Source organism: Oncorhynchus masou, chromosome 28 (assembly GCF_036934945.1).
Source record: "Oncorhynchus masou masou isolate Uvic2021 chromosome 28, UVic_Omas_1.1, whole genome shotgun sequence".
Classification (NCBI taxonomy): domain Eukaryota; kingdom Metazoa; phylum Chordata; class Actinopteri; order Salmoniformes; family Salmonidae; genus Oncorhynchus; species Oncorhynchus masou.
Window position 1 is genome coordinate 52,899,785 of NC_088239.1, and position 16,381 is coordinate 52,916,165.

The following is a 16,381-nucleotide window of genomic DNA, read 5'->3' on the forward strand; positions in this document are numbered from 1 at the left end:
TTACTTTCACATACATTTCAAATGAAGTATTCAGATATTTTTTATTTTAAAAGTAGTTGAATATTGGAATGCACTTGGAAAGTATTGGCATGTATTTGAAAATGCTCAAATACACTCCCATGCATTTAATCCAGGTATTTGAAAATAGTATTTGAAAATACTTTCAAAGAGTAGGCTATTTTATATAACAAATAATCAAATTCGCATGTATTTGAAACCCGGACTGATTAGGTGAGAGATAGGGAAAGGGAAGGACACAAGGAGCAAGATAAAGCTTCCAAGAGAGTGTAGCAGAACTGGCAGAAGAGTGCTGAGGTTTCTACACTGAGAAAAAGCTCTGGATCTACAATTACTTAATTAATGGAGATCGTACGGCCCTATAGTACAACCTCCATAACTCACTAACCACAGTCATCATTCAGCCATGCTCTATAACAAAATGGACTCAGTTGCAATGGTGGCCTTAAACTTAAACTCTTAAATCTGTTTTAACATGCGCAATTGGCTGTTAAATGTAAAATGTAAAAATTCCAGGAGTTTAGGGGAACACATGATGACCTTAGATTATGATATACTAACATGGAATAGAAGGCTGAATGACATCACCACCTGAGAAACCAGCAGGAAATGAATGGGCAGAATCAAGAGTACTGTAACCATAGAACTAGGAAAAGAGACTCAGCTCTCTCTTATTCCATCATGTGGAGTGTAGTACTGGATCACTGGTAGGACATGCTACACAGGGTTTTTAGAGAGGATGGCTGTCTTTGTGAGGAAAAATTAAAGTCTTGCAATTCTTTCCCCACCCACCCATTCCCTGATGCATTTTTCCTGTCCCATCCCTGTCTTCATAATGAATTGGTTGCCATGGCTTCAGTTGCCTAGTAACAGACCAGTCAAATGCTCCTAATAATCCTGGGCTGTTGACAGTGAGCTGTGACTTAGGGAGGGTGTGTGTGCGCGTGCATCCACATGTGTGTGTTCTGCCTGCGTGCGTGCGTGTACAAGTGATTTCTGGTTGGAGTGGTGTACAGTGGACATACATTTCACAGAGCTGCTACAGTGACATGTGATTGCACTCTAAGCCCCATAGACATAGTAGAGGTGTTAAATTAAAGTGTCCCGTGACTCCAGAGGATCCAAAATAGGACCACACGTTCTACACTTCTAAAATCTCCTAACAAGCGTAAGCATACTTTCTCACGCTGTTAATATGAAAGTCATAATTGACAAAGTTAAGCTAATAGAATTTCATGTTAATGAATGGGGAATTGTGTCTAATTGGAAACTGGGTTTCACAGCAGATAGAATGACAGAGTAGGACCATTCTTGGGTTAGCTACTGAAACACTCACCAACTGTGAGGTGTTTAAACAGAATTTAACATCAGAATTTAAGATCTCAATAATGCTCTTGTGGCAACGAGCAGGTGTCCACATACTTTTGGTCATGCACTGTATGTTATGAATTCTAGCTAGGTGTTAGGGTTAAGGGGTTAGGGTTAAGTCTTTGAATTAGGTTAAGGGTTAAAGTTAGGGTTAGGAAAGGGAAGGGTTAGCTAACATGTTAAGTGGTTGCAAAAAAGCTAAAAAGTAGTAAGTAGTTGAAAAATTGGTAATTAGCAAACATGCAAAAGTTTTCCGTGATGAGATTCGAACTCGCAACATTCAGGTTGCTAGACATTTGCGTTATACAACCACCCATCCACCCTGACCAACCACTGCCTTAACTAACCACATGCCTTATGTTACCATACCAGACATAACACATCATACTAATTTGGGTGTCCTGAATTTACATTTGCTATGTTAAGTCTAGTCTATGAGACCAGGCTGCTGTGAGAGTAAAGCATAAATCATAGTCCACAGACACTGAGACGCGACAGTCCAGCGTCCCATTGTGACATAGCACTCAGACCACCATCGAATGTGCACCTTGCAGTAAACCAACGCGACTCTGGAACGCGTACTCTATTAATTTGAATGTGTTGGCAGTTGGAGAAATTGCTTGAGCTGCGCTGAGAATTCGAAAAGTTTGAAAGCCAGCGGTGCAATATTCTAGAACACTGGTGTGTGTAGGCATACACGTTTTGGACTATGATAGACACTTTCCACTTTAGGGTCCTTGAGGAATGTATACATTGTAAATCACAATTTTATGGTATGGGGGTGTATTGGGGAAATCCATCACAGTAAAATGTTGAATCCATTCAAATTAATCATGGAAGCTTCTTGAATTGAATTTATCCTGGAATGAAATGTTGTTTATAGGCTGCACATTTAATTGAATCTTGCAGAGCCCAAAGATTGAATGAGGCTGCAGTGAGCAGCAGCACAGCGTACAGACACAGAGAGAGGAGAGAGGGATGGGGTGGAGTAACAAGCACTAAAGACAGCTACAGAGCATCGGGTGATAAATGTGAGGTAATGCTAGCTCAAAATATTCAGGTAGCATTACAAAGCAGGGAGAGAGCAATACCTTGATTAAAATAAACATGTAGTGTGTATAGAGATACCTATTTTTGAGGCTCTGGCAATTATAATGAAAAATAATAATGGAAAACGTGTATGATATTCTTGAGGCAATTGTATTATTTGTGTCCCATGCCTTAATGTACAGTGGATATACAGTACCAGTCAAAAGATTGGACACACCTACTCATTCAAGGGTTTTTCTTTATAAAGGGTGGCTACTTTGAAGAATCTAAAATCTATTCTGATTTGTTTAACACTTTTTTGGTTACTACATAATTCCATGTGTTATTTTGTTATTTGTATTTGTATCATATGTGTTTTTTCCATATGTATTATTTCATAGTTTAGATGTCTTCACTATTATTCTACAATGTAGAAAATAGTTTAAAAAAATAAAGAAAAATATAAACTCAACATGTAAAGTGTCGGTCCCATGTTCCATGAGCTGAAATAAAAGATCCCAGACAGTTTCCATATGCACAAAAAGCATATTTCTCTCATTGTTTACATCCCTGTTTTTGAGCATTTCTCCTTTGACAAGATAATCCATCCACCTGACAGGCCTGGCATATCAAGAAGTTGATTAAATGGCATGATCCTTACACAGGTGCACCTTGTGCTGGGAACAATAAAAGGCCACTCTAAAATGTGCAGTTTTGTCACACAACACAATGCCACAGATGTCTCAAGTTTTTAGGGAATCCATAGATTAGGGCCTACTGAATTTATTTCAATTGATTGATTTCCTTATACGAACTGTAACTCAGTAAAATCCTTGAAATTGTTGCATGTTGAGTTTATATGTTTCTTCAGTATATAAGGTAGTGCCATTCGAATCAAACCTTAATTGAATTTAGGGGTGGCTCCTCACTCCAGAGATTTGTATTTACTTGAAACAAAGCATTAACACAGGATTGAACCTCCTCATTAATACTTCATCTTAATTAAGGCCTGTGTGTCTAGAGTGCTCAGGGAGAGGGGGGGCTCTGCCGGTTGGCCATGGGGTGGGATGGTGAGGGGGGCTCTGCCCATAGGCCACGGGGAGGGATGATGTGTTCAGGGTCTAGGGGAGGGGAGCTTCCTGCTGTGTGTAGCTACCCTAGTATCTACTCCTCTTTCCCCTCTTCCCTCCTCTCTCCCTCTGTAACTCTAACGATGACCGAGTGAAAAGGTAAGGAGTGTAGAGAGTCCCAAAGCACAGTGGGTGGGCTGCTGCCTTCCTCTCCACGCAGCAGGGTTCTGGTGTAGACACCCTGAGAACAAATGGAGGGGGAGTCTCTGGCTCTGACCTTATTTAGTGTAGACTGCTTAGGGTCCTAAGCTCAGTCCCTAAGGATGCCTACTTATGCCAGAGAAAAGAGGCTTGCGTCTCGCGCCACAGCACCGGATCCATAACAAGTCTGTATATTCATATGATTGGTTCCTAGAACTTACAGTGCCTTGCGAAAGTATTCGCCCCCCTTGAACTTTGCGACCTTTTGCCACATTTCAGGCTTCAAACATAAAGATATAAAACAATGTTTTTTTTGTGAAGAATCAACAACAAGTGGGACACAATCATGAAGTGGAACGACATTTATTGTATATTTCAAACTTTTTTAACAAATCAAAAACTGAAAATTTGGGCGTGCAAAATTATTCAGCCCCTTTACTTTCAGTGCAGCAAACTCTCTCCAGAAGTTCAGTGAGGATCTCTGAATGATCCAATGTTGACCTAAATGACTAATGATGATAAATACAATCCACCTGTGTGTAATCAAGTCTCCGTATAAATGCACCTGCACTGTGATAGTCTCAGAGGTCCGTTAAAAGCGCAGAGAGCATCATGAAGAACAAGGAACACACCAGGCAGGTCCGAGATACTGTTGTGAAGATGTTTAAAGCCAGATTTGGATACAAAAAGATTTCCCAAGCTTTAAACATCCCAAGGAGCACTGTGCAAGCGATAATATTGAAATGGAAGGAGTATCAGACCACTGCAAATCTACCAAGACCTGGCCATCCCTCTAAACTTTCAGCTCATACAAGGAGAAGACTGATCAGAGATGCAGCCAAGAGGCCCATGATCACTCTGGATGAACTGCAGAGATCTACAGCTGAGGTGGGAGACTCTGTCCATAGGACAACAATCAGTTGTATATTGCACAAATCTGGCCTTTATGGAAGAGTGGCAAGAAGAAAGCCATTTCTTAAAGATATCCATAAAAAGTGTTGTTTAAAGTTTGCCACAAGCCACCTGGGAGACACACCAAACATGTGGAAGAAGGTGCTCTGGTCAGCACATTGAACTTTTTGGCAACAATGCAAAAAGTTATGTTTGGCGTAAAAGCAACACAGCTCATCACCCTGAACACAACATACCCACTGTCAAACATGGTGGTGGCAGCATCATGGTTTGGGCCTGCTTTTCTTCAGCAGGGACAGAGAAGATGGTTAAAATTGATGGGAAGATGGATGGAGCCAAATACAGGAGCATTCTGGAAGAAAACCTGATGGAGTCTGCAAAAGACCTGAGACTGGGACGGAGATTTGTCTTCCAACAAGACAATGATCCAAAACATAAGGCAAAATCTACAATGGAATGGTTCAAAAATAAACATATCCAGGTGTTAGAATGGCCAAGTCAAAGTCCAGACCTGAATCCAATCGAGAATCTGTGGAAAGAACTGAAAACTGCTGTTCACAAATGCTCTCCATCCAACCTCACTGAGCTCGAGCTGTTTTGCAAGGAGGAATGGGAAAAAATTTCATTCTCTCGATGTGCAAAACTGATAGAGACATACCCCAAGCGACTTACAGCTGTTATCGCAGCAAAAGGTGGCGCTACAAAGTATTAACTTAAGGGGGCTGAATAATTTTGCACGCCCAATTTTTCAGTTTTTGATTTGTTAAAAAAGTTTGAAATATCCAATAAATGTCGTTCCACTTCATGATTGTGTCCCACTTGTTGTTGATTCTTCACAAAAAAATACAGTTTTATATATTTATGTTTGAAGCCTGAAATGTGGCAAAAGTTCAAGGGGGCCGAATACTTTCGCAAGGCACTGTATATAGAACATAGAATTTACGGTATACAAATGAGTTAATTTGCCTAGTCCCTTGTTTAACATTGCAAAACACTACATATTGTACGCAACAACAAATAAGTGTGAATGGTTTATAGTTCAAGTAAATGAGACAACAGAGACTTTATAACTTACAACCCTCTTGTTGTTAAACTATGTTTAATTGCACTTGCCCACCTATCGCTCTCTCTCCTCCTATCGCTCTCTCTTTCTCTCTCCTTCAATCTCTCTCTGAGCATATCTTGTGATTTGCTCAGAGCACCATGATGTTTTGTGTAACCTTTTAAACAGCCGTCCAGTCTTCAAACTGAACTCCTCACTCAGTCACAAGCTACTGGATTCACACCACATGCCTGCAGCCTCCCATATCTCTCTCTCTTACACACACACACACACTTGCAGTAAGTCTAGTATTAATCATTTTAGTACCGGGGACTTTTAATGGAATATGATAGGCCACAGATTTTTGTTAATCTCATAGATATTGTACATCTTGGGAAAAGCCTCATGCATGACAGAGCTCTACTTGCTGCATCTGTACTGATGTCAGTCAGACTGTTCTTTTCACATTTGGCTTCACCAACTGCCCAGCACTCCCCTGTGCTCAAACTATGATTCACTGCATGACCAACAACTGTTTCCTTGTTCTTCTTTGATATATAACAACTCCTCTCCCCAGTAATATATGAATATATATTTCAGTATGACAGTGATTTAGGGAGCTGTTAACTTTTTACACGCATGGGAATTGGCCTACTGTATATGGATAGGGCTAAATTGAAATGTTTCTTACAGAAGAAATATGAAAAGCATATGCATAGCCATGGTATCAATTGAAAGGGAACAGTTTGGAGATTATGGGGAAATTATGAGACCAAACGTCAGGACACAACAGTTGACCTGACACAAGACTGATTGTGTACAGGTTTGGATAGATTTTAGCCATGTTTTCAATTTAAATGTAAAAGTACAATAATCAGTGCAGCTTCTCAAGTCCATGGGCATTGCATTCCAGTATATTGTAGCTCTAACAGAGAAGGCCGATTTTACTGTGTTGAAAAGGGACAACACAATCCCCTCGAGTTACTGCTTGTTATCCTGGAGGTGCTTTCCTTGAGCATGATATGCCGGCATAAGGGTGGAGGGGCAAGACCATGCAGGATCTTAAAGACAAGGCTCGCATCTACATTCTGCTTAAAGCTATCCAGACTAAATAAATTATGTTTGTAAATTATATGACAATAGTGGTAACTGTTTGGTTTGTTATCAAAAATCTTAAGTGTTTGTTTGTAGAGTGATTCAATTGGTTTCAGGATAGTAACTCCTGCTTGTGACCAGCATGTGAGGCAACATCTCAGATGTGAGATATATAGCATGCATATATAGTTTGGCGGCCTCCAGAGGAAGGAAAGGTCTTGACCGTGTTAACCACCTTCATAAAACTTAATAAAAATGACAAGGGTTTGAGTGAGAGGACTAACTGAGGTCTTCAAGTGGCCACACTCCTCTACAAAATGTGCACAGTCCCTGAGTCATTTCAAGGCACTTGTATGACACAAAGAAGAGTCTTCAACTATAAGGTGCTTTTTTGAGCTCTCATAACTGTGCCTCTGAGGAACTAGAGCAAGCACACTTTTGTTTTGTTTGGAACACAGACCTGTATCCCCACCATCACAAAATTACTGTTGTTGTTTACACAATCCAAAAACGGCCCAATATTAATTAGCAATCTGGGTCAGGTGAGCATAATTTGAAAGCTTGTTCTCCTGCCAACATGACTAGCTAAATTCTAAAATACGATGTTATAGTGTTAGGCTTTCACAAGGCAATTCAGAGAAACAGAACGTAATTGTGATGCGCATAGAAAGGAGTAATGAGTGCATTCAGGAGCACGTTCTGAGACAAATTTTCTTCAAAACAGACAAACATAGGCTCATTGTGTTCAGAACAACCCAGGCTATGACACCATTTCATGTTGTAACTGTATATCAAACAAAGTGATCATAAACATTGACACTGTATATGACATTAGTTTCATGATATGGAAATGTCGTGCACATTTGGACTCATGGGTGTTTGGCTTGCTTGTATGACTGCGATCTGGACTCAGGGGTAGACATAACATAGTAAACGAAAATCCAGGACACTCAAATTAGTATGATATTTTACATTTGGTATGGTATGTATTAATTTGTGGATGTCTATCATCCATTTGGTATGATATGTTACAAATTCCAATTCGTATGATAGAGTATGTTACGAATTGCAATTCGTACAGTATTTACGAATTTACAATACGCAAATGATATGCTACGAATTCCAATTTATTGTGGCTAAAGTTAGCTAGATGGCTAACGCTAACGTTAGCTAGGCTAGGGGTTAGGGTTGGGGGTAAGGTTAGGGTTGATTTTAGGAGTTAGGTTAAAGGGAAGGGTTAGCTAACATGCTAAGTAGTTGAAGGTAGCTAAAAAGTAGGAAGTAGTTGTGAGGTTACAAAAAAGAAATGCTGAAGCTCTCTGTAATGAGATTGGAACACGCAACCTTTGGGTTGTTAGACGTTCATGTTTTTCTTCTTAAGTTAAATTCTGTCTTATGTAGCCATACCAAACATAACATATCATACTAATTTCAGTGTCCCAGATATTTGTTTATGTCTAATCTAAGACTAGCCTGTTGTATGACATCAAAGCAGTAGTTATTATAATCTTTAACGTCTCATTAATTTACAGCATTTCCCTCACTCAGATGACAAAAATGTCCAAAAGTTGCTCAATTAGCGGGAGTGATGGGGCAACTTGTCTCGTGTGGTGCTCATGTTCAGAACAGCTGTCAGACAAAATCCTACAGCGCTGTGAAGTGCTGACGTAATTTATAGCATTTTACTGTACAGCCACTGCATTCCAATTTAGGCGATTATCAGGGCCCAAATCTGCCATTTTCAACACGTCTATGGGTACAAGTGTAAAGGTCTACGGTCCTCTTTGGTTTTTCATTTTGTATTTCATGTGTTTTAGAGGTTTGAAACACAACCCTTCACAACAAATTGCATTTTTGGGAGCATGTGATCTTGACAGTTATGACTGTGGCCCTCATGGCTACACATTTGAACAGAACTGGCTTCCATTCATGAATTTGGAAAACATCCTAGGAGGAAAATAACATTTATCCTAGGGGTTTGGATAATACACAGCTGACATCTCTGAGGCAGCACAAACAAATGGGCCTTGGTCTGGTAGCAGAAAACTAAGAACCACAAGATTGTATATTGCTTCATTTAACATGCCTCCAAAAACACAATATTGCAATCATAGAAAGAAAAAAGGCAGTGAAGTTGTGTTTTGAGCAAAGCCAATGTCAGGCAGGCTATGCTTTTGCTCCCATGGCTAAAGCTCAAAAGTAGAGTAAATATGTCATCCCTGGGATGGGCTTAAGAGATGTGCTCAAACTATCAGGTTTATTCTGCCGCTTAGTCCATCTGTATACACTGAGAATTGTTCCTGTTCATGGATATGTTCAGTGTAAAATACCAAGGAAATTCCCTGAAACGTATTTCAAATCAACGGTATTACATTTCATACTCATTTCACCCATTTGTCTTACGTCAGAGAGGGCAAGGCTATCTGTACATCTGTACATAATCTGACCTCAAAAACAAGACTTTGATGTGTTTTTTAACTGTGCACAGTTCCAGTAACTCATTTAGTGCTCATCATGTGGGCAGTAACAGTTCTCTACTCATGCTAAGCTTGAAGTGAGAGAGAAGACCTGCTCTGTTTGTTTCCGGGTTGAGAGTTCAAGTGCAGGTCTCCAGCCTATGTTTACACAACATATGAACCACACCTTTGGCTGCTCGAGTGGAAATTTTTAATCTACACTACAGGGTCAAATTGTGCTCTCATTTTCAATTCGTTTTTGGAAACATATTTTATTTTTTGGAAGATTTAGCAGTTACAGCAAATCATACTCACAATCACTAAAAATGACTAATTTAACGTCATCTTCAGCTTTAGCCCAACGTCAGCCTCTTTCTCTTACATGTCAATAGGGTGTGTCTCACGTGAGGGAACAACAATTTTCTCATGATTGCCTCTTCTCTCTCCCTTTCAACCCTCCTCTCTACAGAGTCGTATGGCAGAGAGCCTGCGTCTGTTTGACTCCATCTGCAACAACAACTGGTTCACCAACACCTCACTCATCCTCTTCCTCAACAAGAAGGACCTGTTGGCCGAGAAGATCAAGCGCATCCCTCTGACTGTGTGCTTCGCCGACTACAGAGGTCAGAACACCTACGAGGAAGCGGCAGTCTACGTGCAGCGGCAGTTCGAGGACCTCAACCGCAACAAGGAGACCAAGGAGATTTACTCGCACTTCACCTGCGCCACAGACACCAGCAACATCCAGTTTGTGTTCGACGCCGTCACGGACGTGATCATCCAGAACAATCTCAAGTACATTGGGCTGTGCTAGGACTGGGGATAGGGTGGGGAGGGGAGAGAGGGCTGCATGGCAGCAGTAGACCCATTCACTACCAGGCCCGTTACACACAAAGCCTGTCTGTCAGTCTCTTTGAGGAAGTGTAGGAAAGAGAGAACCTGCAAGGTGGAGCAAGGGGGTTGGGATTGTCAGAGACGGCTATAGGATCAACTGATCTGCTTGAAATATTAGAGTTGAGGGTCAAAGGTCAAGATGGGATTTACCCAAGGTCAGCATAAATGTGTTTGCACTGAATATATGAGTATGTAGAGACACACACACACACACACACATGCTTATGTTTGCTCACACACAAGGACTTGGGATCAACTGTCAAGCACTTGTTTGGCGTGGAAACAATGGAAACTGAAGACAACCCCTACCCTCTGCCTGCCAAACCTGGTATTGAGCAGGAGTTCTTGACTGGCAGTTTCAGAGTTACGTTTGTCATTTTAGGTTGTTTGATTTGCCTCAGTCAATTAATGCTGCTTTGCGAAAATCAATAAATTCCTGTGGATTTTCCCCTAAAAAGCTGGACTGCGGGTTTACCTGGCAAGGTATAGGGAGATGGTGAGTCACAGGTGTCCTGGGAAAATAGTTGGAGGACATGACTTATGTCACAGGGTTTCTATCCAAAGGAGAAAACTGCCACAGTTGAAAGCTGAAGTAAAGGGTATTTTCTACACATACTGTATCTCATTTATTGAGGGCTAAAAGGCTCTTTAAGGTTATCTGTTGTCCCTCTTCATTTTTTTTTTTTTTTAATGTATGTTTGTCAAACCTGCCCCTTAGAGCAGGTCTCTGACCTGCCAGGAGAGTGTTACACTCCATAGAGTGGATGGTGTTCTCTAAGATCATTCCAGTTTCCAGCAACAAAGACATCAAAAACAGTGCCAATTTTAGTGTAAATAAAAACAGATCCCATCAATAAATGTTGGTTTTATTGACAGAAACATTAAAACATGCATGATTTTGTTAATTGGGATATTGATCATTTTTTATTTTGGATTTGTTTTCTGTTATTTTAGGTTTAACTAATATATTCCCTGAAATATATATACAAGTCAAACACTGTGTACGATTGTACAGCTGTTGTCTAAGAGGAATTTATTGAAAAGAGTACTATAAATTGAGATTATGATGAAGATGGTGACGATGATGATGCCAATGGCAAGCTCATTACAAACCCAGCATGAGATGATAGAGTGGGTCGGGGGGGTTAAAGGGAAAAAAGTTTGAAGACTGCAAGAAATATGAATGCGAAAAAACAAACGCTTCAGTTTAATCCTCCTTGCGCTATCTACATGGTAATTGTTATACAGTGGGTATGATGTGTAAATATACTGTAAGGTTCACTCTGTTAAAACAATAAATAAAAGGTTGAGCTGGAATACTGTAAGTGAGAGAGCGAATGTGAGAGTGAGAGAAAGTGTGTGAGAGAGAGAGAATGTGAAAGAGAGAGAGAGAGAGAATGTGTGTGAGAGAGAGAAAGCCCTGCTCTACTTCTCTCCTCCAACCCTCACCTTTTCAGCGAAGAGGAAACAACTCAGCTAAGGGCTTCAGGCTTGACTTTACAGGATGTTCACTTCAACAAAAAACAACCAATTTAGCCAAACAATAAAAATAATAAATAAAATGAATTATGCAAATTCTGGTTGTGCAGAGAATGTGTTTTTGGGTGGTGGTCATGGGTAGGATGAGAGTACAGGGAAATACAGTACACACTACTATGTTTCAGAACTTTATGAGAACAAGCTCCACACCATGCTGATGAAGCACTGGTATTATGTTTTGCTGCTCCTATGCCTTTAATTCTAATCTAACACCACACCCGCCAACAAAAAAAATATTTTCTAATTTTTGAGTGGGACATGCTGTTCCTAAGCCATCTCTCTCTCTCTCTCTCCTAAATCACAATTAAAAGAGCCTGTTCTTATCTGAGCTACCATGCTACACTACAAGGGAGGGACAAATAACTAACACACAATTAGAGTAGGCAATTAAGTTACGAGTAAATTGTTGCAGCAGAGATTTGACAGGGTGGCAGAGGTGGTTGGGATAGCCACAAATTCAACTCAGAGCACAAACCCTGATTGACCCCCTTCCTACTGCTAATGGTTCCACGGGTAATTGTTTGGCCAGCCACAGCGCCTGCTTCTTATGGCTGGTTTACAGTCTGTCTATCGACATGTCTGTAGACAATTGTCGTAGCGACATCATGAACATTCCATTGTCTTCCGACATCAAACTTGTCATTGTTATTATGAAAGGCCAGTTTAACGACACGTCTGTAGACAATTACAATGCGATAAGTGTCGCTGGTCAAAACAACATTTCATTTATACTCTGGTGGAACGTCTGTAGATTGTCGCTGTGACTGTCAGTTTCCTTGTAGCACTGACATGAAAAAAGTCTCTGCGACTGTCGCAACGTCCATTGTCGTGGTTACCGGACTGCCACAGTTCTAAAATGATCAGATAGAATGAGCTACTTTTATTTCGTCACACTGTGGCAGTAAGTGATTTTCTGTAAGCTCGCCATTACCTTGCAAATAATAATATTGTTGGATTTACTTTCTTGTAATAATGAATAAAAAGATGCTAAAGTTAAGACATTGTCAGCTACCCTCTGGTCATTATTTGAACTGGCTAGCCAGCTAGCTAACTAGTATTTAATAACGAACCAAAACATTGTTTAAAAAATTGCTTTTAGTTGCCTGGCTTAATAATTGGTTGACATTTACCAAATTAAATTTTAAAACAGATGGGTTTATTGGTGTTAAAATAGAGAAATTATGCTATCTGGAGCACCTGGCTGCTTATACTTTTTCCTAACGTTCATAAGTTTGGTGTCGGAAGACAATAGAATGTTCACGATGTCGCTACGATTGTCTACATGTCGAGAGATGGACTGTAAAACCAGCCATTTAACTTTTTTCATGTCAGTGCTACAAGGAAACTGACAGTTGCAGCGACAATCTACAGACATTCCACCGGAGTATAAATTAAATGTTGATTTGACCAGCAACACTTGTCACATTCTCTAATTGTCTATAAACATATCGTTAGACCAAGTATTAACCGGCGATTACATCAAATGTATAGCAGCAGAATCGATGCATTATTGCTTCATGAAGTAAGTTCACATGGAATGATAGAAGTTGCTGAAAAATAAAAGTAATTTATCTTCCAGCTCATCAAATAACAATGCATTAAAATGTGTTAAAATGCAATGCATTTGAGTCAATAATGTATCAAGTTTCAAGTGTAATTATTAGTTGTATGTGCAGGATACGCATGGCAGACGTCATACAATGAAATGCTCACTTGCAGATTCCTTCTCGAACAAATCAAAAATCAAATAAAATGTTATTAGTCACATGCTCCAAATACAACAGGTGTAGATCTTACAGTGAAATGCTTACTTATATGCCCCTAACCAACAATGCAGTTGAAAAAATATGTATAAGAAATAAAAGTTACCAGTAGTTAAAGAGCAGCAGTAAGATAACAATAGCGAGACTATATACAGGGGGTACCGGTACGATAGCACCTTCCTCTGACACCGCCTGGTATAGTCCTGGATGGCAGGAAGCTTGTCCCAGGGATGTACTGGGCCTTACGCACTACCCTCTGTATTGCCTTGCGGTCGGAGGCTGAGCAGTTGCCATACCAGGCAGTGATGCAACCAGTCGGAATGCCTTCGATGGTGAAGCTTTAGAACCTTTTGAGGATCTGATGACCCATGCCAAATATTTTCAGTCTGAGGGGGAATAGGTTTTGTCGTGCCCTCTTCACGACTGTCTTGGTGTGCTTGGACCATGTTAGTTTGTTGGTGATGTGGACACCAAAGAACTTGAAGCTCTCAACCTGCTCCACTGCAGCCCCGTCAATGAGAATGCGGACATGCTCGGTTCTCCTTTTCATGTAGTCCACAATCATCTTCGTTGTCTTGATCACATTGAGGGAGAGGTTGTTGTCCTGGCACCACATGGCCAGGTCTCTGACCTCCTCCCTATAGGCTGTCTCGTCGTTGTCGGTGATCAGGCTTGCCCCTGTGTTGAGGATCAGTGTGGCAAATGTGTTGTTACCTACCCTTACCACCTGAGGGTGGCCCGTCAGGAAGTCCGGGATCCAGTTGCAGAGGGAGGTGTTTAGTTCCAGGGTCCATAGCTTATTGATGAGCTTTGAGGGTACTGTGGTGTTGAAAGCTGAGCTGTAGTCAATGAATAGCATTCTCACATAGGTGTTCCTTTTGTAAAGGTGGGAAAGGGCAGTGTGGAGTGCATCATCTGTGGATCTGTTAGGGCAGTATGCAAATTGGAGTGGGTCTAGGGTTTCCGGGATAATGGTGTTGATGTGAGCCATGACCAGCATTTCAAAGCACTTCATGGCTACAGACATGAGCGCTACAGGTCGGTAGTTATTTAGGCAAGTTACCTTAGTGTTCTTGGGCACAGGCACTATGGTGGTCTGCTTAAAACATGTTGGTATTACAGACTCAGACAGGGAGAGGTTGAAAATGTCAGTGAAGACACTTGCCAGTTGGTCACTGCATGCTCGCAGTACATGTCCTGGTAATCCGTCTGGCCCTGCGGCTTTGTGAATGTTGACCTGTTTAAAGGTCTTACTCACATTGGCTTCGGAGAGTGTGATCACCCTGTTGTCCGGAACAGCTGGTGCTGTCATGCATGTTTCAGTGTTATTTGCCTCGAAGCGAGCATAGAAGTAGTTTAGCTCGTCTGGTAGGCTTGTGTCACTGGGCAGCTCTCGGCTGTGCTTCCCTTTGTAGTCTGTAATGGTTTGCAAGCCCTGCCACATCCGACGAGCATCGGAGCCGGTGTAGTACGATCTTAGTCCTGTATTGACACTTTGCCTGTTTGATGGTTCGCCGGAATGCATAGCAGGATATCTTATAAGCTTCCGGGTTAGAGTCCCGCTCTACTCTTTAACTCAGTGCGGATGTTGCCTGTAATCCATGGCTTCTGGTTGGGGTATGTATGTATGGTCACTGTGGGGACGACGCCATCGATGCACTTATTGATGAAGCCAGTGACTGATGTGGTGTACTCATCAATGCCATAGGAAGAATCCTGGAACATATTCCAGTCTATGCTAGCAAAACAGTCTTGTAGCTTAGCAGCCGCTTCATCTGACCACGTTTTGATTGACCGAGTCACTGGTGCCTCCTGCTTTAATTTTTGCTTGTAAGCAGGAATCAGGAGGATAGAATTATGGTCAGATTTGCCAAATTGAAGGCGTGGGAGAGCTTTGTATCTGTCTCTGTGTGTGGAGTAAAGGTGGTCTAGAGTTTTTTCCCCTCTGGTTACAAATGTAACATGCTGATAGAAATTTGGTAAGACCGATTTAAGTTTCACTGCATTAAAGTCCCCAGCCACTAGGAGCGCCGCTTCTGGGTGAGCGTTTTCCTGTTTGCTTATGGAGGAATACAGCTCATTGAGTGTGGTCTTAGTGCCAGCATCAGTCTGTGGTAGTATTTAGACAGCTATGAAAAATACAGATGAAAACTCTCTAGGTAGATAGTGTGGTCTACAGCTTATCATGAGATACTTTACCTCAGGCAGGCAAAACCTTAAGACTTCCTTAGATATCGTGCACCAGCTATTGTTTACATAAAGGCATAATCCGCCACCCCTTGTCTTACCAGACGCCACTGTTGTATCCTGCCGATACAGTGTATCAACATACGGTTGATTATAATGTCGTCATTCAGCCACGACTCCGTGAAGATTTTACAGTTTTTAATGTCCCATTGGTAGTTTAATCTTCCCCGTAGGTCATCAAATTTATTTTCCAATGATTGCACGTTAGCTAAAAGAGCGGAAGGCAGGGGGGGTTTATTCGATCGCCTACGAATTCTCAGAAAGCAGCCCGACCTCCGTCCTCTTTTTCTCCGACGTCTCTTCACGCAAATGACAGGGATTTGTGCCTGTTCCCGGGAAAGCAGTACGGCATTCACGTTGGACTCGTTAAAGTAAAAAAAAAATATTCTGCCAGTTCGTGTTGAGTAATCGCTGTCCAGAAGTTATTTTCGGTCATAAGAGACGGTGGCAGCAACATTATGTACAAAATAAGTTAAAAAACAAGTTAGAAACAATGCAAAAAAACTAACATAAAAACACAATCAATTAGGAGCACATAAAATGTTAGCCATCTTCTCCGACGACGTCACTGATTGCAACAACAATAAGACAACAATAAGAAATAAAAAAAGATGTGAATACAAACATAAAATAAATGTCTCAGTTGAACAGAATAAACATTTTAGCATAAGTATAATACAGGAAGGAACAATTTATAGTATTTACACGTGTATTGGGGAAGGGGGGGATGGGGGCCAGTGTACTGAT

The 16,381-nt window shown here is 41.1% G+C and overlaps 1 protein-coding gene across 4 annotated transcripts in view; it reads left to right on the plus strand.

The window, feature by feature from the left end:
• Nucleotides 1-11,097, plus strand: part of gnaz (guanine nucleotide binding protein (G protein), alpha z polypeptide) — a 44,799-nt gene extending 33,702 nt beyond the window's left edge. For all 4 annotated transcript variants that reach the window (XM_064942575.1, XM_064942578.1, XM_064942577.1 and 1 more), the window contains one exon: nt 9,661-11,097. In XM_064942575.1, the coding sequence (XP_064798647.1) occupies nt 9,661-10,005 (345 nt within the window). In that variant the 3' untranslated portion in view covers nt 10,006-11,097. The remainder of the gene's footprint in view (nt 1-9,660) is intronic.
• Nucleotides 11,098-16,381: the final 5,284 nt, after the last annotated feature.